General features: G+C 49.4%; 1 protein-coding gene across 1 annotated transcript; it reads left to right on the plus strand.

Moving 5' to 3' along the window:
• Positions 1-15,068: 15,068 nt before the first annotated feature.
• On the plus strand, positions 15,069-24,665 carry CD300LG (CD300 molecule like family member g). Its single transcript, XM_027098937.1, has 7 exons — positions 15,069-15,133; positions 16,089-16,415; positions 17,016-17,100; positions 17,791-17,903; positions 20,411-20,463; positions 23,307-23,408; positions 23,893-24,665. Exons 1-7 carry the CDS (start codon positions 15,091-15,093, stop codon positions 24,004-24,006), a joined length of 837 nt encoding a protein of 278 aa, XP_026954738.1. The 5' UTR covers positions 15,069-15,090; the 3' UTR covers positions 24,007-24,665.
• Positions 24,666-25,075: the final 410 nt, after the last annotated feature.

Raw genomic sequence — 25,075 nt, forward strand, 5'->3', positions numbered from 1 at the left:
CTGTTCAAAGCCCCGAGGAATTGACACTAATATTCCTATTTTACTGATGAAGAAACAGAGGCTTGGAGGATTCAGTAAATTGTAGGTCAGAATCCATACTCGACTGGCCCTTCCAGGCAGGTCTCAGAGATGAGAAGTGGCCCCTGCCTGACAGTGGGTGCTCTCCTCCACAGTGCACCCCTCCCCTGTTACCTTCTAAGGGGCCTCACTCAAGCCCCTTGACTGTCAACAAGTACCTGGCTGGGCCTACAACCCCTCCTCCCCCGCCATCCCCAAGCCCCAACCTAAAGGGAGCCTGCCGCCAAAACAGAGCGTATAGAGAGGAGGTGGAGAGATGAGAGTCAGTGTCTACTATGCCGGCGGGGGGAGCCCTATTTCGGCAGGCCCCCCGACGTGTTCTGCAGCACGTGGACCTCAAAAAGTCCTCCTTCAGAAGGAGATAAGGAGAGTAATGATTCATTCATTCCGCAAACATGGAGCCAGCCCCACAGCGCCCGCCCGAGCCCCGCTGACACCGAGATGCATAAGAATGGCCCCCGGCCCTCCAGCCAACGCCCCGCCCCCCTACGCCAGACTCATCCTCTGGCTCCTTCTAGCTGTGCCCCCCACTCCCCCAGGCAGCCAAGCAGAGACTCCAGCTCGCTTTGGGAAGGAACCTGTGGGACCAACAAGGAGCGCGGCTGGGCGAAGGTGAAGGCGAGGCGAGACCCGGGGGACGCTCGGGGCGGTCTCGGAGGATGCGGAGCGGCAGGAAAAGAGAGGGGCGCACGGAGGAGGGGGTGGGTGCGGAGAGAAGACCAGGGGCCGAGGGGCGGGGACTGAGCCCCCCCGCCCCACCATCACCAAGCTGGGGGCCCCGTGAGCCGCGTGGCTGCCTGGGCATGAGAGGCAGGTCTCAGCCCATCCTCCAGTCCCGCCCGGCCCCTGCGGCTCCGAGCCCTTGGTCCGTCCTCCGCGCGGGTTCCTACCTCGGCGCGCCGGGATCTCAGCTCCAGACCGGGAGCCGCGCGGGTGCCGGGAGCCTCGGCCGCCGCTGGCTCCGCCTCCCCGGCCCCTCCCTGCCACGGCCGCGCTGGCGGGGGCGGAGGAGCCGGAGGAGGCAAGGCACCGGGAGGAGGAGGGGGAAGGGGGCGCGCCGGGAGGAGGGGGAGGAGCGGAGGGGCCCCGTGGCGTCTGGCGCCGCCAGCCCTCTGCCGGCCCTGGCTCCGCTCTCCTGCGTCGTACCCCCTCCTCAGTGTCCTCCCACCCGAGCCACGAGGAGCTCCCTGCCTTGTGTCCCCCACCCGGGCACACAGCCAGCCTTCCCTCCCTCACCATAGCCCGCACTTACCACCCCCACCCCACCCCCACCTGCTGAAAGGTGGACGCTTGCTTAACGCCGAATTAGGTTTTGCAAACATTTATTGCGCGCCCTCCAAGTGCCAGGCACTGTGCCAGGGGCTGGGGGTTCCGAGACTACCAAGGCAGAGATCCTGGATTTGAGGAGTCCCCAGGCCGGGGCGGGGGACCAGTCAGATGCGAGGGCAACTCGTAACAATGCAACGGTGCTGGGAAAGATTTATCGGTGCACCGGGTCCTGGGGGAGCGGGGAAGGGAGAGAGGAGAAGTCGAGTCGGCCAGACTGCAAGGCTCAATTCTGCCCCGCTGTAGTAGGCGGGGGTGGATCTGCCAGGGAAACGGCGGCTTGTGGGCAGGGGCTTCTCCTGGGGGACCGGCTCGGAAACAGCCGTGACGATCACTGACTTTTATTGTGCGGTCTTTATGCCCGAGGCACTCTTCAGATCACTTCGCATCGCATTAACTCCTGTGATGGAGACCATTATTATCTCTGCTCTGTGATTGAGGAAACTGAGGCTCAGAGGGAAGGATGTGTACGGAGGAGAGGGCAGGAGCTGCCGGATGAGTGAGCAGGTGGTTGTGGGTATTCGAGGGTGAGGACTGGGCCGGTGAGTCCCCTCCCCTCGCCCCCAGCACGCAGCACGCAGCGGGAGCGTGGACCCAGGGATGAAGTATGGGAGTAAGTCCAGTGATTCAAGGAGAACAAATGGATCCATCGGCCCCCACAGCCTGTGGTGCATGGGGAGGCTGTCGGTGGCAGAATATGTCGTGATCACATTTCCCCTCCTTCCTCAAAAATTATCTACACCAGTGCTTCTGAAAATGTAATGTGATTATGAATCATCTGGGGGTTGTGTAGGGCTGGAGTGGTGCTAGGTTCTGCATTTCAGCTCCCAGGTGATGTGATGCCTCTTGTCTTAGGACCTCGCTTTGAGTAGGGAAAGCCTAAATGAGATACATTTTGACCAGGGGTGCTTAGAGTTTGAGAGATATCAAGAGTCATCTGATATAGGGTCAGATGAATTTTGACGAGGGAACCAACCAACGTGCTGGAGAAAGTAGATATTCTGGGGTGGGGGCGGGAGGGGGGTCGATCCCTACCCTACACCACATACAAAGTTCAGTTTAGGGCTTCCCTGGTGGCGCAGTGGTTGAGAGTCCGCCTGCCGATGCAGAGGACACGGGTTCGTGCCCCGGTCCGGGAGGATCCCACATGCCGGGGAGCGGCTGGGCCCTTGAGCCACGGCCGCTGAGCCTGCGCATCCGGAGCCTGTGCTCCGCAACGGCACAGGCCACAACGGTGAGAGGCCCGTGTATCGCAAAAAAAAAAAAAAAAAAAAAAAAAAAAGTTCAGTTTAAAAGGGACCATAGGGGCTGAAGAGTCTGGAATACAAGGGGGTGGGGGGAGGCGCAGCATCAGAACAATGAAATAAATTACAGAATCCAAAGAGCCCTCAGGAATCCAAACAGAGCAAAATTATTATGTTTAACGTAGAAATTGAACTTCAAATAATTCTGCTCTGTGGTTAATAACAACAGGTATGTTTCAGCTAAGCCAATCAGCTCGGTCCCCTCAGCCAGACCGCCTGGCTTCTCTTAGCAAAAAGATAAAGCAAATGAGAGCTCTTGAAGTTTCACAGAATTTCTCACCTCCCTAAGAATGCAAACTGTATACATATTCAGGTTTTAAAATAAAATCCCCCAAAGCCAGCTTTGCCAGATGAGGTCAGCTGGCTCCTCGTCCGGGCCGGGTGGCGGTGCATCCTGGAACCAGGACATCTGTGACATATCGACACAGTCTTTGCCTCTAGATTGTATATTAAAACCGTGAAAGCGGAACTCCCATGGTTCGAGTTTATAGAAATACGTGACAGTGTTTGAAGTAGCTGAGCTGAGACTAAAAGAGTCTGACATCACAGCCTTGGGGAAGATGATGGAAATTTCTTCATTTCTTTGGAAAATTGAAAAACAGATTCTTTTCAGGTGTTCGATTGGCCACCCAAGCACAGCTCTTGGGCTGCTGTTCTCTGGTTTTAGAAAATCACGCAGAAATGCAGAGACTGTGCTGAGGACGTCAGCCACATCTTAGGATTATGGACAGCAGACCATGCTGGGTATTTTCCATGTACCTCGCTCCACACCCTGCCCCCAGTTCTTTCTCTATCCTACTCTGTTTTGCTCTGTGTCCTTGGAGACTGACACTGATGGATTGTGTTACCTGGGCTCCCTTTACTTTGGACTTCCAGTTGGATTTGGCCAGTGGGGGCCACAGCAGGAAACTGGCAGGAGGGAGGAGAGAGAGGTCAGGGACTATTCCCCTCCTTTGCCACACCTCCAGCTGTCCAGGCTCGCCCACACAGTTCCCTCCCATCGGCCCTTTTTGGCCAAGGTAAAAGGCAAGAGTTTCCCACTGTCACAGACCCCTGGGTGACTCACCTCATTCCCTTAATCCTGACAACGGTCCTATGTGTCTCCTGTAGGGACCCTGGGTAATATGCAGACTTGCCCCTTCACCTTTAACTTCTGGTCAAGAGCTTCTGTGTCCTCATCTTAATTTGATATTGTAACACTATACTGACCGTGTGGAGGATGAATGAAGTACACTCATGTCATTAAGAACAAAGAAATGCGGGGGGGGTGATGAATTGGGGGATTGGGATTGACATATATACGCTAATATGTATAAAATGGATAACTAATAAGAACCTGCTGTATAAAAAATAAATTAAATAAAATTAAAAAATTAAAAAAAGAAGAAATATATGAGAATTTTTTTCCATCTCTCAAAAATAAATAAATGGGACCATGGGTCCAGATGGAGAGGTTTGAGGAGCAGGTGTATGGGGAAAAGACTGTATTTGGTTTGATGATCAAGTAGGTCATACACAAGAGTATCCATGAGGTGGGGAGACATGTAAGTATAATACACACTGTGCAATACTACAGCCACTAGCATGTTGAGCATTTAAACGCAGCTACTCTGTACTGAGGTGTGAGTAACTATAAAACACACACCAGCTTTAAAGACTTGATACAGAAAACAGAATGTAAAATACTTCATTAACAATTTGTATGATGATTCCATGTTGAAATGATAATATTTTGGACATAGTGGGCTGACTAAAATATTTTACTAAACTTTTTAAAAATTAAAAAATAAAAGGGACCATAAACATAAATTAAATTGAGAAAGCTTCTAGAAGAAAAACATAGAAGACTATCTTCTCAATCTTTTGGAAGCCAACGATTTCTAGAAAGGACATAAAAAGCATGGACTCTAAAAAACAAAACAAAACTGACTTCATCAAAATTTAAAATTTCTGTTCATCAAAAAACACTGTCAAGAAAATAAACAGGCAATCAGCAGACTGAGAGGAAATACTCACAACATATATATATGACAAAGGATTTGTATCCACAGTAAAGAACTCCTGCCACCCAATAATAAAAGAAATAATAAAAAGAAAAACAACCCAACCAAAAATCAGGCAAAACATGTAAACACACGCTTCACAAAAGATGATACATAAATAGCCAATAAGCGGCATATGAGAAAGTGCTCATCCAACATTATTTGTTAGGGAATTGCAAAGTAAATCCACAAGCAGGTGCATACACTAGAGTGTTAGACTGAATAACACGTAAGGACGGGGAGCATCTGAAACTGTCAGACTGCCATGTGAGTATTATTCATAATTGCCAAAAAAGGGAAACAATCCAGATTCCATCGACAAGTGAATGGATAAATAAATTGTGGTACGTCCATACAGTGGTATATTGACTCATAAGTGAAAAAAAACTAATATTCCAAGACTATCCCCACCGTGCAACAACATGGGTAGATGTCAAAACGTTATACTGAATGAAAGAAGGAAGACACGAAAAATACACACTGTATGATTCTTGGAAGGTTGTGATCTTGATGCTGTCACTGCACTCAGAGGCCTTGACCTGGCTGGTCCAGAAACCCAGTTTATTATTATTATACAAATTACCAAATTACCCCAGAAGAGAAATACTAATTTTAATAGAGTAGAGATGTCAAAGAATTTCTCCTTCAAGAAGCACCAGATAGTTCTGCAGAAGAATTCTACCAAACATTTAAGGAACAGTTACCTTGAACTCTTCTAGAACACAGAAATAAAAGGAAATCTTCAAAATTCTTTTTATGAAGTGAACATAACATTGATACCAAAACCTGTCAAAGAAAGCAGCACACACACACACACACACACACACACACACACACACACTCCAACCCTACAAACCAGTCTCACTTATTAAAAAATTCTAAAAGCTATATTAGCTGACAGTGTCACCAGAATACCAGAAAAATAATACAAATGATCAAGTAGAGTGTATTCTAGAAATGGTTTAATATTTGGAAATTAAATGGTTTACTCTCTGGAAATCTGTTACTATAACTCCATATAAAATAATCTATTAATAGAATAAAAAGTGAAATTTTCATATTATTATGTCCACAGATGCTGGTTTTTCAAAAATGTCTTTCAAAAGTGAAGGTGAACAAAAGGTAAAACATAGAATTTTCATATATATCCTCTCCTAGATATATACCCAAGAGAAATGAAAATGAAAACACAAAAACTTACACAAGAATATTGAAGCAATATTACTCATAACAGCCAAATGTGTAAAAAAATCCAAAGGTCCGTCAATTGATAAAGGGATAAATAAAATAGGGTATAACCATACAATGGAATATTATTTAGCAATAAAAAGAAATGAGATACTGATCTGTGCCACAACGTGGATAAACCTCAAAACATAATGCAAAGTGAAAGAAGCCAGTCACAAAAGACCACATATTGTATGATTTCATTAATGTGAAAAATCCAGAATGGGCAAATCTATAGCGGCAGAAAGTACATTAGTGGTTGCCTAGGCTGGGAGAGATGGAGGTTGGGAGCGATTGCAAGTGGGCGTGAGGTTTCTTACTAAGATGATGAAAATGTTCTAAAATTAGATTATAGGGATGGTTTTACAACTCTGTGAATATCCTAAAAACTATTGTCTTGTACACTTTAAATGGATGAAATTTATGGTACGTAAATTATATCTCAAAGTTGTTTTTGTAAAAAGTAAATGGTCTAAATCCTCCAAATAAAAGACAGAGATTGTCAGGATAGATTTAAAAAGAAAGACTTAACTGTGTGCTAGCTAGAAGAAACTCACTTTAAACACAAAGACACACATGTTAAAAGAAAATGAGTGAAAAAAGACTTACCATGGAAATACTAATTGAGAAAGCTGAAGCGACTACATTAATACAAGGCAAAGTAGACCTCAAGACGAGGACTATTGCCAGGCATAAAGGTGAATATTTCATGATGATGAGGGAATCAGTTAATGAAGAAAACATATCGGGCTTCCCTGGTGGCGCAGTGGCTGGGAGTCCGCCTGCCGATGCAGGGGATGTGGGTTCGTGCCCTGGTCTGGGAAGATCCCACATGCCGCGGAGCGGCTGGGCCCGTGAGCCATGGCCGCTGAGCCTGCGCGTCCAGAGCCTGTGCTCCACAACGGGAGAGGCCACAACAGTGAGAGGCCCACGTACCGCAAAAAAAAAACAAAAAAAAAAGAGTAAAAAAAAGCATAATGTAAGAAAAAAATTCCAAACTAAAATATCAATCAAAAGATTAAATACCAAGTTATAAACTGAATAGGAAAAGTAAAGGACCTATTGATATGGGAGGGGGGACCTTTAAAACACTAGTAAAGGACATATACAACAAACTATAACTCAGGGAAAAGGACAATTGAATACTGTAAATATGTCAATTCATTCTAAAATAATCTCCAAATCCAATGCAATCTCAATTAAAATATAAAGCGGATTTGCAGAGGGAACTTATTAAATGGTACAGAAGTTCTTCATGAAAAATAAGCATTGGTGAATAGCAGGAAAATTCTGAAAAAGAAAAGTTATGGGACTAGATTGGGGGGTGGGGAGGCATTAGACCTATCAGATACGAAATATTTCTGATATGAAAACAATTTTTTTAAAGTTTTGTACAGAAGAAACCATCCACAACTAGACAAATAGAACAGAATAGAAAGTACAGAAATATTCCTCATGTATATGCTAATTTAACTTTTAAGAAAGATGACATTATAAATCAGTTGGGAGGGAGAAATTACTAAAAAAAATAGTGTAGTTACATGCAAAAGAATCAAATTGGACTACTTTTTCACACCATATACAAAAATTAACTCAAAATGGATTGAAGACTTAAATGTTAGACCTGAATCCATAAAACTCCCAGGAGAAAACAAAGGCAGCATACTCTTTGACCTTGGTCTTAGCAATATTTTTTAGGTATGTCTCCTCAGACAAGGGAAACAAAAGCAAAAATAAACAAGTGGGACTACATCAAACTAAAAAGATTTTGGGACTTCCCTGGTGGCACAGTGGATAAGACTCCGCACTCCCAATGCAGGGGTCCTGGGTTCGATCCCTGGTCAGGGAAGTAGATCCCACATGCATGCCGCAGCTAAGAGTTCGCATGCCGCAACTAAGAGTTCGCATGCCACAACTGAGGAGCCCGCCTGCCACAACTGAGGAGGCTGCCTGCCACAACTAAGGAGCCCGCCTGCCACAACTAAGGAGGCTGCCTGCCGCAACTAAGACCCGCCGCAACCAAATAAATAAAATTTTTTTTAATCTTAAAAAAAAAAAAACTAAAAAGATTTTGCACAGCAGAAGAAACTATCAATAAAACAAAAGGCCGCCTACTGCATGGGAGATGATATTTGCAAATGATACATCTGATAAGGGGTTACTATCCAAAATATACCAAAAGACTCATACAACTCAACATCAAAAAAACAAACAACCCAATTGAAAAATGGGCAGAGGACTGATATATACATTTTTTCAAAGAAGACATATAGATAACTAACAGGTGCAGGAAAACAGGTTCAGCATCACCAATCATCAGGGAAATGAAAATCAAAACTACAATAAGGGGGGCTTCCCTGGTGGCGCAGTGGTTGAGAGTCCGCCTGCCGATGCAGAGGACACGGGTTCGTGTCCCGGTCCGGGAAGATCCCACATGCCGCGGAGCGGCTGGGCCCGTGAGCCATGGCGGCTGAGCCTGCGCGTCCGGAGCCTGTGCTCCGCAATGGGAGAGGCCACAGCAGGGAGAGGCCCGCGTACTGCAAAAAACAAAACAAAACAAACAAACAAACAGAAAACTACAATGAGATATCACCTCACATCTGTGAGAATGGCTTCTATCAAAAAGACAACAAATAACAAGTGCTGGCAAGGATGGGGAGAAACGGGAAACTTCATGCACTGTTAGCGAGAATGAGAATTGGTGCAGCTGCTATGGAGAACAGTATGGAGGTTCCTCAAAAAAGTAAAAATAGAACTACCATACAATCCAGCAGCTCTACTCCTGGGTATTTTTCTGAAGAAGAAAAAAAACACTCATTCCAAAAGATATATGCACCCCTATATTCAATGCAACATTATTTACAACAGTCAAGATATAGAAGCAATCTAAGTGTCCATCAATAGATGAAAGGATACAAGAAGATGTGGTATATATATATACAATGGAATACTACTCAGCCATAAAAGAGAATGAAATCTTGCTATTTACAACAATATGGATGGACCTAGAGGGTATTATGCTAAGTTAAATAAGTCAGACAAAAACAAATACTATATTATTTCACTCGAATGTGGAATCTAACAAACAAAACATAAGAACAAACCTAAAACAGTAAAAGACTCATAGATACAGAGAACAAACAGGTGATTGCCAGAGGGGAGAGGGTGGGGAAATGAATGAAATAGGTGAAGGAGATTAATAGGTATAAACTTCCAGGTACAAAAATAAATGAGTCAGGGAGATGAAATGTACAGCATGGGGAATATAGTCAATAATATTGTAGTAACTTTCTATGGTGACAGATGGTAACTAGACTTATTGTGGTGATCATTTTGCAATGTATGGAAATACCAAATCCCTGTGTTGTGCACCTGAAACTAACATAGTGTTAGATGTTTGGTTGAATGAGAGTTTAGAGCTGGAGAGCTGAGGAGAGGGCTGAACCCCAGGACAGAGCAGATCACTCAGGGCGGCGTTGGCCAAGATAGCTGGAAGCCCAGGCAGGGTCACCTCACCCACCCAAGCCTTGGTCAAGGTGCTCCAGCCAGGGCAGCCACAGATGGAATAGAAAGATGAGGCCAGAGGAATGAATGACTTGGGGGTCCATCCTTGCAGGGAGAGAAAGTAGAGGAGGCACGCTCTGGTAAAGATAGAATGTCAATGGTCCTTTATCCTCCTAGAGGTGACAGAATCTCTGCTTCAGGCGACAGGTCTGCATCGTTGGGTTTGGCACTCAGCCCAGACACCAAAGAGAAAGAAGAAGAATTCCAAGAGGAGAAATGGGCTCACTCCCAGACACAGAGAGTGAGTCAGAGGGTCTGAAGAAAGGGTGGGCTCAGCCTGTTTACATCTCAGTGAGAACTAGGGAAAGTACTGTAACCTTGGGTTTTTGTTTTTGTTTTGTTTTTTGAGATTTCTGATAACTTTTCCTATTTGTTGTTTCTGTTACTCCATCTCAAAAAGAAAGTTTAGATTTGTGATATAAAATATGCTCGCAGGAAAGGGCATAAACAAGACAACTTCACAAATTAATAAAAAACGAACACCTGGGTAGCCACCACCCCAATGAAGAAATAAACCCTTCCAGCCCCAGAAGCCCCCATGTGACCCCTGAGAGCACAACATCTTCCCACAAAGACATCCGCTACCCTGACTTTTATAGGAATCACTTCTGCTTTCTGGTTTTACCCTCTAAATATATATATCACAATACAATGCCATTTTGTTGGGTCTGTTTTTAAATTTCATCTAAATGAAATCAGTCTTTTATATGCCTGGCTTCTTTCACTCAACGTTATCTTTTTTTATGATTTATCCATGTTGCCTGTCATGTGCGTTGCTGACCTTTTCTCCCTCTCTGTGGGTGTGTCTCTTCGCTCTTCAAGGCATCCTTTTTTAATTTTTTTTGCGGTACGCGGGCCTCTCACTGTTGTGGCCTCTCCCGTTGCGGAGCACAGGCTCCGGACGCGCAGGCTCAGTGGCCATGGCTCATTGTAGTTTTGATTTGCATTTCTCTAATAATTAGTGATGCTGAGCATTTTTTCACGTGCCTACTGGCCATCTGTAGGTCTTCTTTGGAGAAATGTCTATTAAGGGCTTCTGCCCATTTTTTGATCAGGTTCTTTATTTTTTTGTTGTTGAGTTGTATGAGCTGTTTGTATATTTTGGAGATTAAGCTCTTGTCGGACCAAGACCATTTAAAATTCAAGTTCAGAGTTTGAGGTTTCCTGGGACACCCAAAAGACAGGAAGCTGAGTGAAGTCCATGTGGCTTGGTTTCTTTGCAATTCAGTCTTCTCCCAAAGTGCAGCTCTTTGGGGTCCTAGCCTAAGGTAAAAATTTACATATTAAAATAAATAAAAAATTGATAAAAAATAAAATAAAAAAATTTTATTTTTATAAATAAAATAAAAATATAAATATAAAAAATAAAAAAATAAAAAAAATGATAAAAAATTACATATATACCAGATTTCTCACCCTTGGAGGGCCCCGCACTCCTAGCTCATCCCGTTAGTTGCTTCCTCTGAATCAGTAAATGCTCCCAAGGACAAAGGGACCTTGCCTACTCGGTTCATCTTTCTGGGGTTTTACTTGCAGACCTCAGCCGGGTAATCCTTCCCACTCTTGTTAGCTCTTCACTGCTTTTTTTAAAAATAAACTTTATGTTAGGGAATAATTTTAGATTTACAGAAAAGTTGCAAAATTAGTACAGAAAGTCTCTGAATACCCTTCACTCTGTCTGTTTCCCCTAATGTTAACATCTTACATAACCATGTACATTGGTCACGTCTAAGAAATTAACATTGGTATATTACTATTAACTAAAATCCAGACTTTCTTAGTATTTCGCTAGTTTTCCTAATATCCTTTTTCTGTTCTGGGATCCAATCCAAGACACCACATTGCAGTTAGCCTTAAATGTTTTTGAGAATATTTTAAAATATATGTCTATTTCATCCAGTTTCTGAGGGAGGATGGCCCTATTTACTTCGTCTTACATTGCTGCCCTCCCCCATTGTTTCACTGGCATTCCTAGAAATTAAAAAAAAAAATCCTTTAAACAGTCAACATAAAAATCTCAAAAGCAGTTTTTAGACTTGTATAGTGGAGGAGGTTGAACAATTGAGTTTGCCACTGGCTGGGGATGGGGGAGCTGTAAGTGGAATAGAGGATGAAATGTATGTGAGAAAACAAAAAACTTTGTGTTGGCTCAGGCTATGCCCCAGAAACAAACAAACTGCAAAATCTCAGTGGCTAGGGACTTCCCAGTTGGTCCAGTGGTAAAGAATCCGCTTTACAATGCAGGGGACGCAGGTTTGATCCCTGGTCAGGGAACTAAGATCCCACATGCTGCGGGGCAACTAAGCCCACACGTCACAACTACCGAGCTCGCATGCCCTGGAGCCTGCGTGCCACAACTAGAGAAGAGAAAACCTGCACACCACAACTAGAGAGAAGCTCGCGCTCCGCAATGAAGGGCCCGTGTGCCACAACTAAGACCTGAAGCAGCCAAAATTATAAATAAATAAATAAATCTTTTTAAAAAATCTCAGTGGCTAAACACATAAAAGCCTCTCTTGCTCATAAAAGCAAGTCTGCCGCTGGCATGGAAGAGAGTCAGCTCTCTTCCAAGTGGTGACTCAAGGATCCAGGTTCTTTCCAGCTTTTGGCTCACCCTTCTTTGCTGGGTGTAACACTCTTGCTCTCTCCCCACACCTTTACTTATTTGATAGGTGAATTGGAAGGAGGACAAGGCATGTGTCGCCCAGCCCTTTTTACTTCCCTTCCTCCTGGGAGCTGGCTTGCCTGCAGAGACTGTGTGTTCTGCACTGCCTGTGAATGCATAGTGTGCCTAACTCTGAGGTTCGGGAGTAGAAAGCTCACTCTTCTACATCCAAAACCTGGTTACTGTACCTATGTAAACACAACTTACACTGTTTTTTTCCCCAAAGTTTCATGCATCATCTAAGGCAGTGGTTCTCAACCCAGAGTAATTTTGCCTCCCAGGGAAATATTTGACAACATCTAGAGAGACTTTTTTTTTTCTTTTTTTTGCGGTACGCGGGCCTCTCACTGTTGTGGCGTCTCCCGTTGCGGAGCACGGGCTCCGGACGCGCAGGCTCAGCGGCCATGGCTCACGGGACCAGCCGCTCCGCGGAATGTGGGATCTTCCCGGACCGGGGCACGAACCCGTGTCCCCTGCATCGGCAGGCGCACTCCCAACCACTGCACCACCAGGGAAGTCCCTGGAGGATCTATTTCTTACGGAGTCTTCAAACCTCACTCCTGGCTAGGTGTGGGGCTGGCGGGGGTGGAGGAAAAGGACCTCACAATACACATGAAGGCATCAGGGGTGTTGCACAGTACACCCCACACCCTCTTCATAAAAATAAAAATTGGAGTAACGCTTCCTTTACTCTCCCGAAATGGCAATCATCAATAATATGCCTTCTCACATACTCAGTTTTTTAAAATCACAATATAATGCCTGAGCTGTAATAGAGGGGGAAAAAAATCGAAGGAAAACGATTTGTAACCAAATAACACATACTCAAAGTGTCGATGCTGAGGCCTCATGACACTAGAAAACACAATAAAGTGTCAGATGCTTGCCCCTGCTTATAACAAATAAGTTAGGATTTAAGAAAGCAAGAAGATCAGAAATTATTCTGTATAAGAACCAAAAAAATAAAAGAGCAGAGATATACTATTAAACACTAGAATAAACATTATTTTAATCTGTGTTTTTAAAACTGTGATTACCGGGACTTTCCTGGTGGTGCAGTGGTTAAGAATCCGCCTGCCAATGCAGGGAACACAGGTTCGAGCCCTCGTCCGGGAAGATCCCACATGCCGTGGAGCAACTAAGCCCATGCGCCACAACTACTGAGCCTGCGCTCTAGAGCCAAAGAGCCACAACTACTGAGCCCATGTGCCACAACTACTCCGCGTGCCTGGAGTCTGTGCTCTGCAACAAGAGAAGCCACTGCAAGGAGAAGCCCGTGGGCCACAACGAAGAGTAGCCCCTGCTCGCCACAACTAGAGAAAGCCCGCGCGCAGCAACGAAGACCAAATGCAGCCTAAATTAATTTAAAAAAAAAAAATGTGATTACCTTTTGTAGTCTGAGATAACAGAGTTTTCACCCATGTGAACCCCTGTCCCTGCCAATTGAATGCCAGCAGCGCCCCCCAAGCCGCCAACATTGTGAAATTCAAACATATCTTCCACATCACTCACACACACACACACGCGCACACGCACACGCGTACACACACAATCTCCCCTCCCAGAACCACTGAGTTAATGCTTCAAATATTAGCCCAGCAAGTGGGTAAAAATTCCACCTGTACATATGGAAGTATATGCCAAAATATTAACAGTGGTTTTCTAAGCGAGGAGGAGAATAACAGGAAACGTTACCTTTTTTTTTTTTAACATATCTGCACCGTGTAAAATTTTGCTTGCAACCGGTGTGACCTTTGCAATCAGAAAAAACAAACAGAACTATTTTGGAAAAACGGTATGTCAGGGCTCCCTCTAGGGTGCGTGTTTGTTCTATTCCTTTCAGGAAGGATTCAGTTCCGCGGTGGGAAGCCGCTAATTAACTTTTTAAAAGGCAAGACACCTCAGCGCGGCTCCCCAGCCTTTGTGCTCGGCCTGCTGGTGGCTCCAGGTACCCGGCTCAGCCCAGCCGGACAGCTTCCCTCACCCTCCGCCTGCACCGCCGCCCTGTGGCCCAGGGAGGTACTGCGCCCTCCGGGAGGCGATGGGGAGGAGAAGCAGTGGCGGCTGCCTGTGGACCCCCTAACTTCTGTACCATAAACCACTTGGCAGTCTGGTGAAGCTTATGCGCCACGCCTCAGAATAATGGTCTTTTTAAACATATAAAATACTATACATATGCTTGAAAGAAAACCAATAATAAATGAAGTGGTTATCAAAATATAATTGTGTAATACTGTAATAAATGTGCTTTTTTCTTTTTTTCTTTGCGGTACGTGGGCCTCTCACTGTTGTGGCGTCTCCCGTTGCGGAGCACAGGCTCCGGACGCGCAGGCTCAGCGACCATGGCTCACGGGCCCAGCCGCTCTGCGGCATGCGGGATCTTCCCGGACCGGGGCACGAACCCGCGTCCCCTGCATTGGCAGGCGGACTCTCAACCACTGCGCCACCCGGGAAGCCCCTACTGTGATTTTTAATTGGTGACAGTCACGGCACTGCGAACACTACTCATCATACAAGGAAAAATAAGTATTACGTAAAGTTTAGTGAAAAGTCAAGATGTACTATTTCCCCGCCCAGGTTCACGGACTCCTTGAATTCTACACACAGGCCCTCTGGGGTGCGCGGCCGGGGGCATGGTTAAGACCCCCTGAAAGGGCATGGGTTTGGGAGAAGCGCTCGGTGGGTTTTCAGGTGCGGGTCGCTGTGAACCAAGGCTAAGTACTGAAGGGATCAGCAGAGGCGCCTCCTCCGGCTGGGGGAGCCACACGGCCCCTCCCCTCCCTTCCTTCTCTCGATTTTGCCTCTGGAGGAAGTTAAAGTCCCGTGTGGTCCGGAGAGGAACTCCCAGCTCCCGGCGTGCACTCCAGCTTGGCCAGCGCTCACCATGAGGCCCCTCGTCCTGCTGTGGGGCTGCCTCGTGCTCCCAGGTGAGATGGGGGGCGGGGATGGTGAGATGCGGGGCGGGGATGGAGGGATGTGGGGCTTATCCCCAACGTCCTTATTGCTTATTCTTATTGCCCGTTGGGTCTGCAAGAGAGGGACCTGCTGAACCTACATTTCCTTGTGGGGGTGACCCAGCCCAGCCGCCTGATCCTTCCAGGCTTCACCCCTCCCCATTCGTCCTCAGCCCTCAGAGGGTGCGGGCATTTGCTGTTTCTGGAACCCAGAGCCAGGTCTTCCCCCAGACCTGTGGGCTCCAGACCCTTCATGTCCAAGTGGCTGTGAGAGTACCTTTACCTCTTTTATCTTCATTTCCTGACTCTGTGCCAGCCTGGGGACAGACAAGACACCCCTTATTTAATGTTGCCACATTAAACTCAGCAAATATTTCTTGAACCTCTGCTGTACCACTCACAACAGCCCCAAGAGATAAATTATCCTGTTTCATCAATTCACAAGCCTGCTTTTCTTTTTTTTCTTTCTTTCGTTTTTTAACCTTTTAACATAAAAAATTAGGATGCATCTTATAACTGATGTCAGTTGTTCAAATGACAGTGTTTTTTTCTTAATGTTTTATAAAATTATGGTGGCTCTTACATATGATAGCATCTTAATTCAATGAAATAGGACATTGTCATCATCTATAGGTGAGAAAACTCAGAGGGGTCAAGCAACTTCCCCAGGGTCACACAGCTACTAAGTAGCAGTGCTGGGATTCAAACTCTGGGCTGTATGAATCTAGATCTTCCCCATCACCAGCCTTCAATATGCCAGGTATAGGGAAACAGTAACAGTCCTGTCCCAAGACCCCTCGGTGGCAGAGTGGAGTACCAGCTCCTACCAGGGCTGCCCCAAGAAGGGAGTGACTGAGGAAAGCCTTCTGGTCTTGATCCTGGTACTTGAATCAGGGAATTCCAACCTTCATCCCTGCTGTGGTTTCAGGTTATGAAGCCCTGGAGGGCCCGAAGGAGGTCAGCGGCTTTGAAGGTGACACCGTGTCCCTGCAGTGCACCTACGGGGAAGAGCTGAAGAAGTACAGGAAATACTGGTGCAGGGAGAGCGGGTTCTTGATCTCCCGCTGCTCTGGGACTGTCTACTCTGGAGAATATGGCCAGGAAGGCAGGGTGTCCGTCCACGACAACCCCCGGCAGCTCAGGTTTGAGGTCACCCTGAGGAACCTCACCCTGAAGGACGTGGGGCAGTACTGGTGTGGGGCCAAAAGAGTGGGCTTCGATAAGACTTTCTCGGTTTCTTTGCTCGTCTTTCCAGGTAACAGATGTCCCTCCTTCCCTGGGAGGGGTTCAGGGTCATGGAGGTGGGGGCTGGAGCACGGCACCTCCCCACAATAAGGGACAGGCTGCAGCTCAAACGGGGGGAGCTGAGAGCCACGCACAGGTTTGGGGTGTTCCTGAGATATGACCTGCTTGCTCAAAATGGCTTCCTCAAGGCCTCTGTTTGAGGCGTAGCTGGGGAAGTTCTGAGAAATTGGTCCTGGGGAGATTAGGGTTCAGGGGTCAAGGGTCAGAGGTCTGGGAATGCTGGGAATCAAGGATCAGGGAAGGTGCTGAGGCATTGCTTTTGGACTTGTAGCTTCTGCTGGTCTCCACCTGACAGTCACCACAGCCAAGCTGGGGAAGACGGGGGCAGAGGTCTCTCCATTCACAGGGACCTCCCCATCCGAGCGTGCAGCAACCTCTCCGTATGCAGGGACCTCTCCTCACCCGGCAACCTCTCCATTTGCAAGGACCTCTTCTCACCCAGCAACCTCTCCGTATGCAGGGACCTCTCCGTATGCAAGGACCTCTCCGTATGCAGCAACCCTTCCAAATGCAGGGACCTCTCCTCACCCAGCAACCTCTCCTCCTGCAGGGATCTCCCGCCAAGCCACACGGCTAGACTCTACCTCCACAGAGGACACCAGTTTTGTCCCCATCAGAAGCAGCTCCAAGACCAGGTGAGCAGCTCCAACCAAGGCCACCTTTTCAGGTCATCCCTGAACCATAAGGTGCCCCTGAGCGAATAGGAATACAATACTCCTTCCTCTGGGGGAACACAGCTTCTTGACGTGGCCACAGACACGCAGAGAGGGCAGATTCAGCCCCCATCCCACCCCCTACCCGGCAGGGCCCTGGAGCAGTGAACGACCTACATTACGGGGGCCAGCAGCCCTTTTGCCTTGGACATGCAGGCCCGCCCAAGGTGAAGGGTCCGCCATGGCCCCAGTCCCCACCTCGCTCCCCGCCCGGCTTCAGGGACAGCCACCCCAGTTCAGTAGTTCTTGTTTGTGCACTTTACACTGGGCCCTGTGCTAAGCAGGAAACTGTAGACCAAGCAATGTGATGTTTTCTTACCCAACTGGGATCCCAGCCGGAAGGACTGGCTCTTGGGTCTTTATATATAACTGCCCTCCATTGCTGGTGGCCAGCTAACTACTCACAGGTTCAGAGCCAGCTGAAAGTACCTCCTGGGGCTGGCGATGGGGGCTGAGGTCCCTTCCATTGGGACCAACCAGATGCTGTGGTCCCTGGTACCCTCTGACCCCCTTGGGAGAGACGAGGGATATGACTGGGACTTAGAATAAGAATGCCCAGTGTGCTGCCGACATCTGACGACAGCCACCAGTCTCCTTCCATCTTGTCCGCAGGGTGTCCGTCCCAATGACCCGCATGTTGGCCCCAGTCCTGGTGCTGCTGGCCCTTCTGCTGGCCACAGGCCTGGCCTCCCTCGGCAGCTACATGCTCCAATGGAGGAAGAAAGGTGAGCAGTGTAGACGGGAGGGGTGAGAGGCTGTCAGCCAGGGGCCTCGCTGAGACCCACAGTCCCCACCACCGCCCCAGGGAGACCTCGTGGGCCTCGGCATATGCGTCCGAGACGTGGGCATCGGGAGCCCTGCTCCTCTTTTCTGAGGGACCCGCAGGGCCGTCCACACCAGGCACAAGCAATTCAAACGGGGGGAGCAAGAGGCTGGGGGGCTCTCATCTTGCTCTGGTCTGTCCAACCAAGCTCATGAGCCACTTCTCTCCCTGTTGATCCCAGTGAATCCATGTCCAGTCTCTGTAGGTCCTGCTTCTTGTACGAGGACTGATTACAGGGGGAAGTGCAGGCCTGAGCACTTGAACTTGAGCAGGATGTGTGTATGGCCCCGCCCCTGCCACTGGGTCTCTAGAGGTGCTCAGCTCCTTTCAAGACTTGGCTTCAAATTCCAGCTCTGCCACTTTTTAGCTGTGTGACCTTGGGTAAGTCATCTAACTTCCCTGAGCCTCAGCTTCCTCAGATATATGCCCAACAGAAATAGAATAGAAGCCACACGTGTGATTTAAAATTCTCTGATAGTCACACGAGAAAAAGAAGAAACTAGTGAAGTTAATTCTAATGATACACTTTATTTAACATGATATATCCAAAACATTATCATTTCAACATGGAATCAATATAAAGATACTAATGAGGACTTCCCTGGTGGTGCAGTGGTTAAGAATCCGCCTGCCAATGCAGGGGACACGGGTTCGAGCCCTGGTCCAGGAAGATCCCACATGCCGCGGAGCAACTAAGCCCGTGTGCCACAACTACTGAGCCTGCGCTCTAGAGCCTGCAAGCCACAACTACTGAGCCCACGTGCCACAACTACTGAAGCCCACGTGCCTAGAGCCCGTGCTCCGCAACAAGAGAAGCCTCCGCAATGAGAAGCCCACGCACCACAACCAAGAGTAGCCCCCACTTGCCACAACTAGAGAAAGCCCGCGCGCAGCAACGATGATCCAATGCAGCCAAAAGTAAATAAATAAATGAATAAATTTATTTTTTTAAAAAAAGATACTAATGACACACATTCTACGTTCATTTTTTCCAATTGAGTCTTTCAACCCCAGTGTAATTCAGAGTAGTCACCTTTCTGGTGCTCAATGGCCGTGTGTAGCTCCTGTGGTGGATGGCACAGATTAAGAGGGTTTAACCGAAATAACGGTAATGGGAGCTGCCTTGTGCCCGGCACAGTGGTGTGGCTTATGTTCTTTTTATCTCCTTTAATCTCCTCAATACTGTCGAGTTAGGAACTACTTATTCAACACCTACAAATACCCCCAATTTACAGGGCAAGAAACTGAGGCACAGAGTGGTTAAGCAACTTGCCCTGGGTTTGTATAGCTGGAAAGTGGTAGAACCAGGAAGCCAACTTTGCAAATTGGCAGTGTTGTCCCAGCACTGGTGGCCATGGTGGGGAACGCTGGGCTTGCTACGTGACTCCCCTCTGTGTGGCCCCCAGGAAGAAATGTCAGCTTTGCCCACATCCCTAGGCCCCCTCAGAGGAGTCGGGAGGAACACACAGGGTGAGAACGTTCCCATCACAACCTCAGAGCCTCTTCGCACTTTGCCTCTCCAATTGTGGTCCCCAGCTGGCAGCAGCAACATCCCCGGGTAGCCTGTTAGCAACTCAGACTCTCAGGCCCCAACCTCAGCCTACTGAATTAGGATCTGCATTTGAGTTAAATTTCCCAAGGTCCTGTACACACACTGAGATTTAAGAAGCAATGACCTTGGCATACAGGATCACTTCCCTAGCCAGTTTCTGGCCCATGCGAGGGGATTTCCATGTACCAATCTCAAAAGTCCAGGTCATTGCCGAGGTGCTGGGATTCTCGGCCCAATCTGCTTGCCAGCTCCCTCTGGGAAGCCCCAGGTGCAAGGAACCCAGTCCACGTATGTGGGAGCAGCTGCAGACTACTCCCAGCTACTCCTGGCTTCAAGGTGCTCCTTCTGTTGCAGGAAGGGGGACCCCTTCCAGGGCCCGAGAGGGGGCTCTTGTCTAACACTCAGAAATGAATTGTCTGAGGAGACACGCTTGCTGACACAGCAAGAGACTTTATTGGGAAGGGGCGCCCGGGCAGAGGGCAGGAGGGTAAGGGAACCCAGGAGGACTGCTCTGCCACGTGGCTCGCAGTCTCGGGTTTTATGGGAATGGGGTTAGTTTCCGGGTTGTCTCTGGCCAATCATTCTGACTCAGGGTCCTTTCTGGTGGCCCACGCATCACTCACTCAAGATGGATTCCAGCGAGAAGGATTCTGGGAGGTTGGTAGGACATACGGACTGGAGTCTCCTCTCTCCTTTTGACCTTTCCCGAATTCTTCTAGTTGGTGGTAGCTTGTTAGTTCTGCATTCCTTACCAGGACCTCCTGTTTAAGATACCTCATGCAAGTGCTTACTAACAGGCCTGGCCAGGGTGGGCGGTTTCAGTCAATGGTTCCCTTAACACTTCTGGTCTCTTTCAGCTCAACTGGCCACGGAGACACAGAGGAAGGAGAAGGTCCATCTCTCCCACTTGGTAAGGAAGGAGGCAAAGCCCACGCTCAGATCCCTCTGCGTCCGACTCCCAGGCCCTGCCTCTCCGGCTCCCTGCCTGATCCTCCACGGCTGACCTCAAGGCAGGACTTGCTTCCCACATCCAGGGAATCTGTGTGAGCCCCGAGATCACCCCTTCGGGCTGCCCTCCTCACCCAGACTTCCCACCGGGTGCCAGTGGGGCTCTGCTCCAGGCCCAAGGCCCTCTTCCCATCCCCCCTTTTAGAATCAGAGAACATTGGAGCTGGTTCCACAGGGGGGCTTTGATATCAGCTCGTCCAGCCTTTCTCTAAATTTGGTGCAAAATCCCTTAGGAAACACCTTGGGGGGGTGGTGTGGGCGGCTATTAGAAATACACTCTCCTCGACATCGGTCCCAGCCAGGACCTCTTGGGGTGGGGGCCAGGAACCTGAAATTGAAACGCTGCCCTGGGGGATTCTGATAGCACCAATAGACTCTAGTCTGCTTTTGCAGAAGGGAGAACTGAGGCCCAGAAAGGGAAAGAGTCTTGCCCGAGGTCACACAGCAGGCTGTGGCCCAGATACAGAGCGGGACCCAGAGCTCTCGACTCCCATCTCTCCTCTTTCCGGAACACCCTTCTCTGAGCTGTCGTTGGCTCTGAGACCAAGGTGGTGTAGCGACCTTGACACTCGGGCCGCGGTGGTGCTCTGGAGACCGGGGGACAGAAAGAAGGGGGGTCCCTGTGCCCATCATCCTGGAGAGAGGACGCTGCCCTGAGTCTACCTGCTGCTGGGCCCCTCCCTGACCCCTGCAGAGAGAGACCCTCTTCCCACACCAGCACTCCTACGGAGAGAGTCACTGCTTAGGAAACCGAAGCTTCATCTGCCTCGCCAGCACCCCCGCCCCCAGCCTCTCCTTCCTCAGCTGTTTACTGAGAGGCCTCCACCCTGATTCCCTTAGACACTGGAGCAGGAAAGGGGGGCTGCCATTGCCTTCTTTCCTGGCGCCATCAGGGACAAAACACTCAGGCCCGATCCCCCTAGGGAGGGGCTGCCGTGGGATGGGGTACTGGGCCTTCCTTCACTTAGGAAGCAGCTGTTGTTACCTCAGGAAGCTCAGCAGGACCAAAGGGGTGGACAGGAGTGAGGGAAGGGTCATGGAAACAGATGGAGGGGCTGCCACGGCCACTGCCAGGGCCCTCCTCCTGGCTCGGTGTCCTGAGGCTAACCCCTCCCCCAACTCCAGAAGAGGGGCTGGGCTCGGAGGGAGAACCGCCATGCCTTGCTGCCGTTTTTCTAGTGCCTAGAAGTAGAGGCTCTCGTATAGATCTCGTATTGTCAATAACCCAGAAAATGCCTCCACGCTCACTGGAACAGCCCAGGGTCCACTGCGTGGGCAGAGGGACCGTTGAGAGATGCAGACGCCCCCCTGGACAGAGGGTGGTGGTCCTGACCACAGCCTACATGTGCGGTTTGCTCTCTGTCCCCTAAGGTTCTTTCCTCAAATTCTGTCACCCTTGAGAAGGGGACGCTTCTGCAGCTGTTGGTGGTCAGCGGTCAGCAGTGGCTGGGTTTCGACCAAATCAGAAAGCTGTCAGTATGGGATTCATGGGAAATGGACCTGGTGTCAGGAGTTCTCCGGCCCAACCCCAGCTCTGCCATGTCCTCCCCACAGGCAGGGCTGGGACGCACGAGGGCCGTGAGTGACAGCATTTGTGAATTCTCCCTCCCCCTCCCCTATTCCTTCAGGCCCCATCCCCCCAGTCACATCTCACCTGAGGGATTCTGTTCTGACTCTTACCTTGTCCCCGTAAAACTGAAGGTGTCACCAGAGGTGGCTCAAACATCTACCTCTGCCCCCATGTCCCACACCTAGGGTATTGACAGAAGCAGGGGCCCAGTTAGTAGACAAGGGACACTGCCACAAAGAGAAGTGTGCAGGACGCCCTACCAGGAAGGCAGCATGGTGTAGGAAAGAGTCTGAGACCAAAGAATCATGGAGACAAGGCCCAGCTCCACCACTCACCAGCTGTGTGACATCTGGCAAGTTACATCACCGCTCTGAGCCTCGGCTTCCCCATCTCACGAGACTGTGGTGAGGAACGAGTGAGATGAGACCCCTCGTAGTTATCCAGAAAATGGGAGCTTCTTTCCTTGGCTTCGGTGCCTATCAGGCCAGGGGTTTGCTGGCCGGGCCACCTCAGGGCAGCTGTGCTGTTAGGAGACATGGCTGGGGGCCTTGGCCAGCTCCAGCCTCCACCCTGCTCAGCTGCTGGGCAAGGGAGCAGGTGACGGAGGGGCCCGGCATTCTGACCTGAGGACCACGGGGGCAGCCGAGCCCAGGCCAGGAGACGGGCTTCCGCACTCGCTCTGGACTACCCACCTCTCTTCCCTGGGCCTCGGTTTTCTCATCTGATCAGGGAGGGATTGCTCAGACCCATGATCCCTAAAGAATTCTTCCTGTGCTGTTTGTTATTTGGCGAATCTTTGAGGTGTCCAACTTTGCTCTCTCTGGGCCTATTACAAAGAACCTGCAGCCTGCATGTTCTTCCTGCTTCAAGGATAGAAATAATAATCATGGAAACAAATTAATCATTCCAGGAGTTCCCAGTTGTTGAGTGATAAAAACATTATCAGAAATATTTATTATAACCCTAAGGGAAAACTTTCTATCCCCATTTTATAGCTTGGGAAGCTGGGCCTCAGAGAAGTTGGGTGGCTCACCTGAGGTCACACTGAGACATAGTGAATGGGCCGCAGGACTCTGACTGCAAAATCCACCCCCTGCCTTTCCCTCCTCCTGCTCTGGCTTGCGGACCATCCCTGCTGCCAAGAACAGGCCGTTCTGACTGAGTCTGTGTTTCAGCCACTGGGGAACAGCGGGGTCCCAGAGTATGCTGTGATCAACCTTGCAGGGCCCACTGGGCCTCCTGCCAGCCCCAACGTGGAGATCCGGTGCCTGAGCCAGGTGTGGACAGAGGGCTCTGGGGGTCAGGAGCCACCTAGCCTGGCTCCACTCAGACAATGCAAGGAAGTGGGGGAGGTCTCTGCCCTCAGTCCACCTACCTTCCGCATCACAGCCAGAGCTTAGACCATGTCACCCAGGAAGCCAGGGCTCCTGACCTCACATCCTCATTTCTTGTGATCCAGAAAATTCTTGAATAGCGTGGTGAGAGGGACAGCTTAAAGAGTTCTGAGCTGGCAGGATCCCCACGTCTGCAGCCGCAACTGGGCCCGAGGCCATGAGGTTGATCTCCCAGGGAGTGGGGCCTGGTGTGTGCGGGGGGAATGAATCAAAGCCTGGGAGTTCTGGGAAAAAGGAGTGGTTAGTCCTGTGACCCCCAGACGGACAGGCCCAGAATGTGCAGAAAAGGCTGGGCTGGACCCAGCAGCTACCTGGAGACCCCCCCAAGCCGGGCTCTGCTTTTCAACCCCTACTGTTGTCTTTACAGACTTCAAAGGAAGACGAAGCCTCGTGGCAGACCCCTGAGGGAGACATGACCCCAGGCCCTCCCCTCCCCGTGTCTGGGGACGAGCCAGACTTTTCTAAGTTCATCTCAGTCTAGCTGCCTAACGCCCTCCGTGAATCTCTGGAAGGGCTGAATTTGCGCTGACTCGGATAAGTTTTCTGCTACGGCTTCAGAGTCCTCCTGCCAGAGTCCAGGGCTCTCCTCCACCCTCCCCAAGCTTTCCTCTTGCATGCCCCAGCTGACCCGGAACGCTTCGTCAGCGCTGGAGCCTGGAGTGGTAGCTTCACGGTTCCAGCTGGAGACGGGGACCTCCCCAAGATGATCACATTCCTGGGCAAAGCGTGCAGCCACTGGACCCTCAAGGGGCCAGGCAGGGCTCAGGGGGTCTGGTCCGAGTTTGTATCTGCTACAGGAGCTCCTCTGGGCCTGGGTGCCGAGCCACGGGCCGCTCCTAACTCCCCCTCCAGACCCCGCCTTCTCTTTCCTTCCTTCCATCCTCAGACGCAAGGTCAAGTTCTCCTACATAAGCTGGTGAGGAGGAGGGAGACTGCTGGGTTAGACGGGATTCTGATTTCTCAAAGCCGGGCTGGGAACCTCCTGCATCCCAGTCCTTCAGGAAGCTGGTTAAAAAGATAATTCCTGGGCCCCATCAAGAACTACTAAAACGGAACTTCCCTGGTGGTGCAGTGGTTAAGAATCTGCCTGCCAACACAGGGGACACAGGTTAGATCCCTGGTCCGGGAAGATCCCGCATGCCGTGGAGCAACTAAGCCCGTACGCCACAACTACTGAAGCCCATGCACGTAGAGCCCGTGCTCCGCAACAAGAGAAGCCACCGCGATGAGAAGCCCATGCACCGCACCGAAGAGTAGGCCCCACTCACCGCAACTAGAGAAAGCCCGCGCGCAGCAACGAAGCCAAAAATAATTAAAAAAAAAAAAAGAACTACGAAAACCATCTCTGAGGCTGGGCCTGGGACTCTGCATTTCTAAAAAGTGCACTGGTGATTCTAACTCTTGAGTTTGAGCACCAGTGGGCTGGTTGAGCTCTCAGGCCCCTCCAGTTTAGAGAGTCTACATTTGGTATGTGGAGTCTCCCCGCTGCCCCCTATAGGGCCTGCTCTGCCCATGACACCATGACCCAGCTGGGGGCTTTCCTGGACCTG

The sequence above is a fragment of the Aethalodelphis obliquidens genome, unplaced genomic scaffold (genome assembly GCF_003676395.1).
Source record: "Aethalodelphis obliquidens isolate GAN/ISIS:26980383/991018 unplaced genomic scaffold, ASM367639v1 scaffold126, whole genome shotgun sequence".
Taxonomy (NCBI): domain Eukaryota; kingdom Metazoa; phylum Chordata; class Mammalia; order Artiodactyla; family Delphinidae; genus Aethalodelphis; species Aethalodelphis obliquidens.

Excerpts from the sequence above, each read along its gene's own strand:
- CD300LG (XM_027098937.1), top strand. The coding sequence starts at position 15,091 with ATGAGGCCCCTCGTCCTGCTGTGGGGCTGCCTCGTGCTCCCAG. Across the intron at positions 20,464-23,306 it reads AGGTCCATCTCTCCCACTTG|CCACTGGGGAACAGCGGGGT; the intron begins GTAAGGAAGGAG and ends TCTGTGTTTCAG. Across the intron at positions 23,409-23,892 it reads AGATCCGGTGCCTGAGCCAG|ACTTCAAAGGAAGACGAAGC; the intron begins GTGTGGACAGAG and ends TTGTCTTTACAG.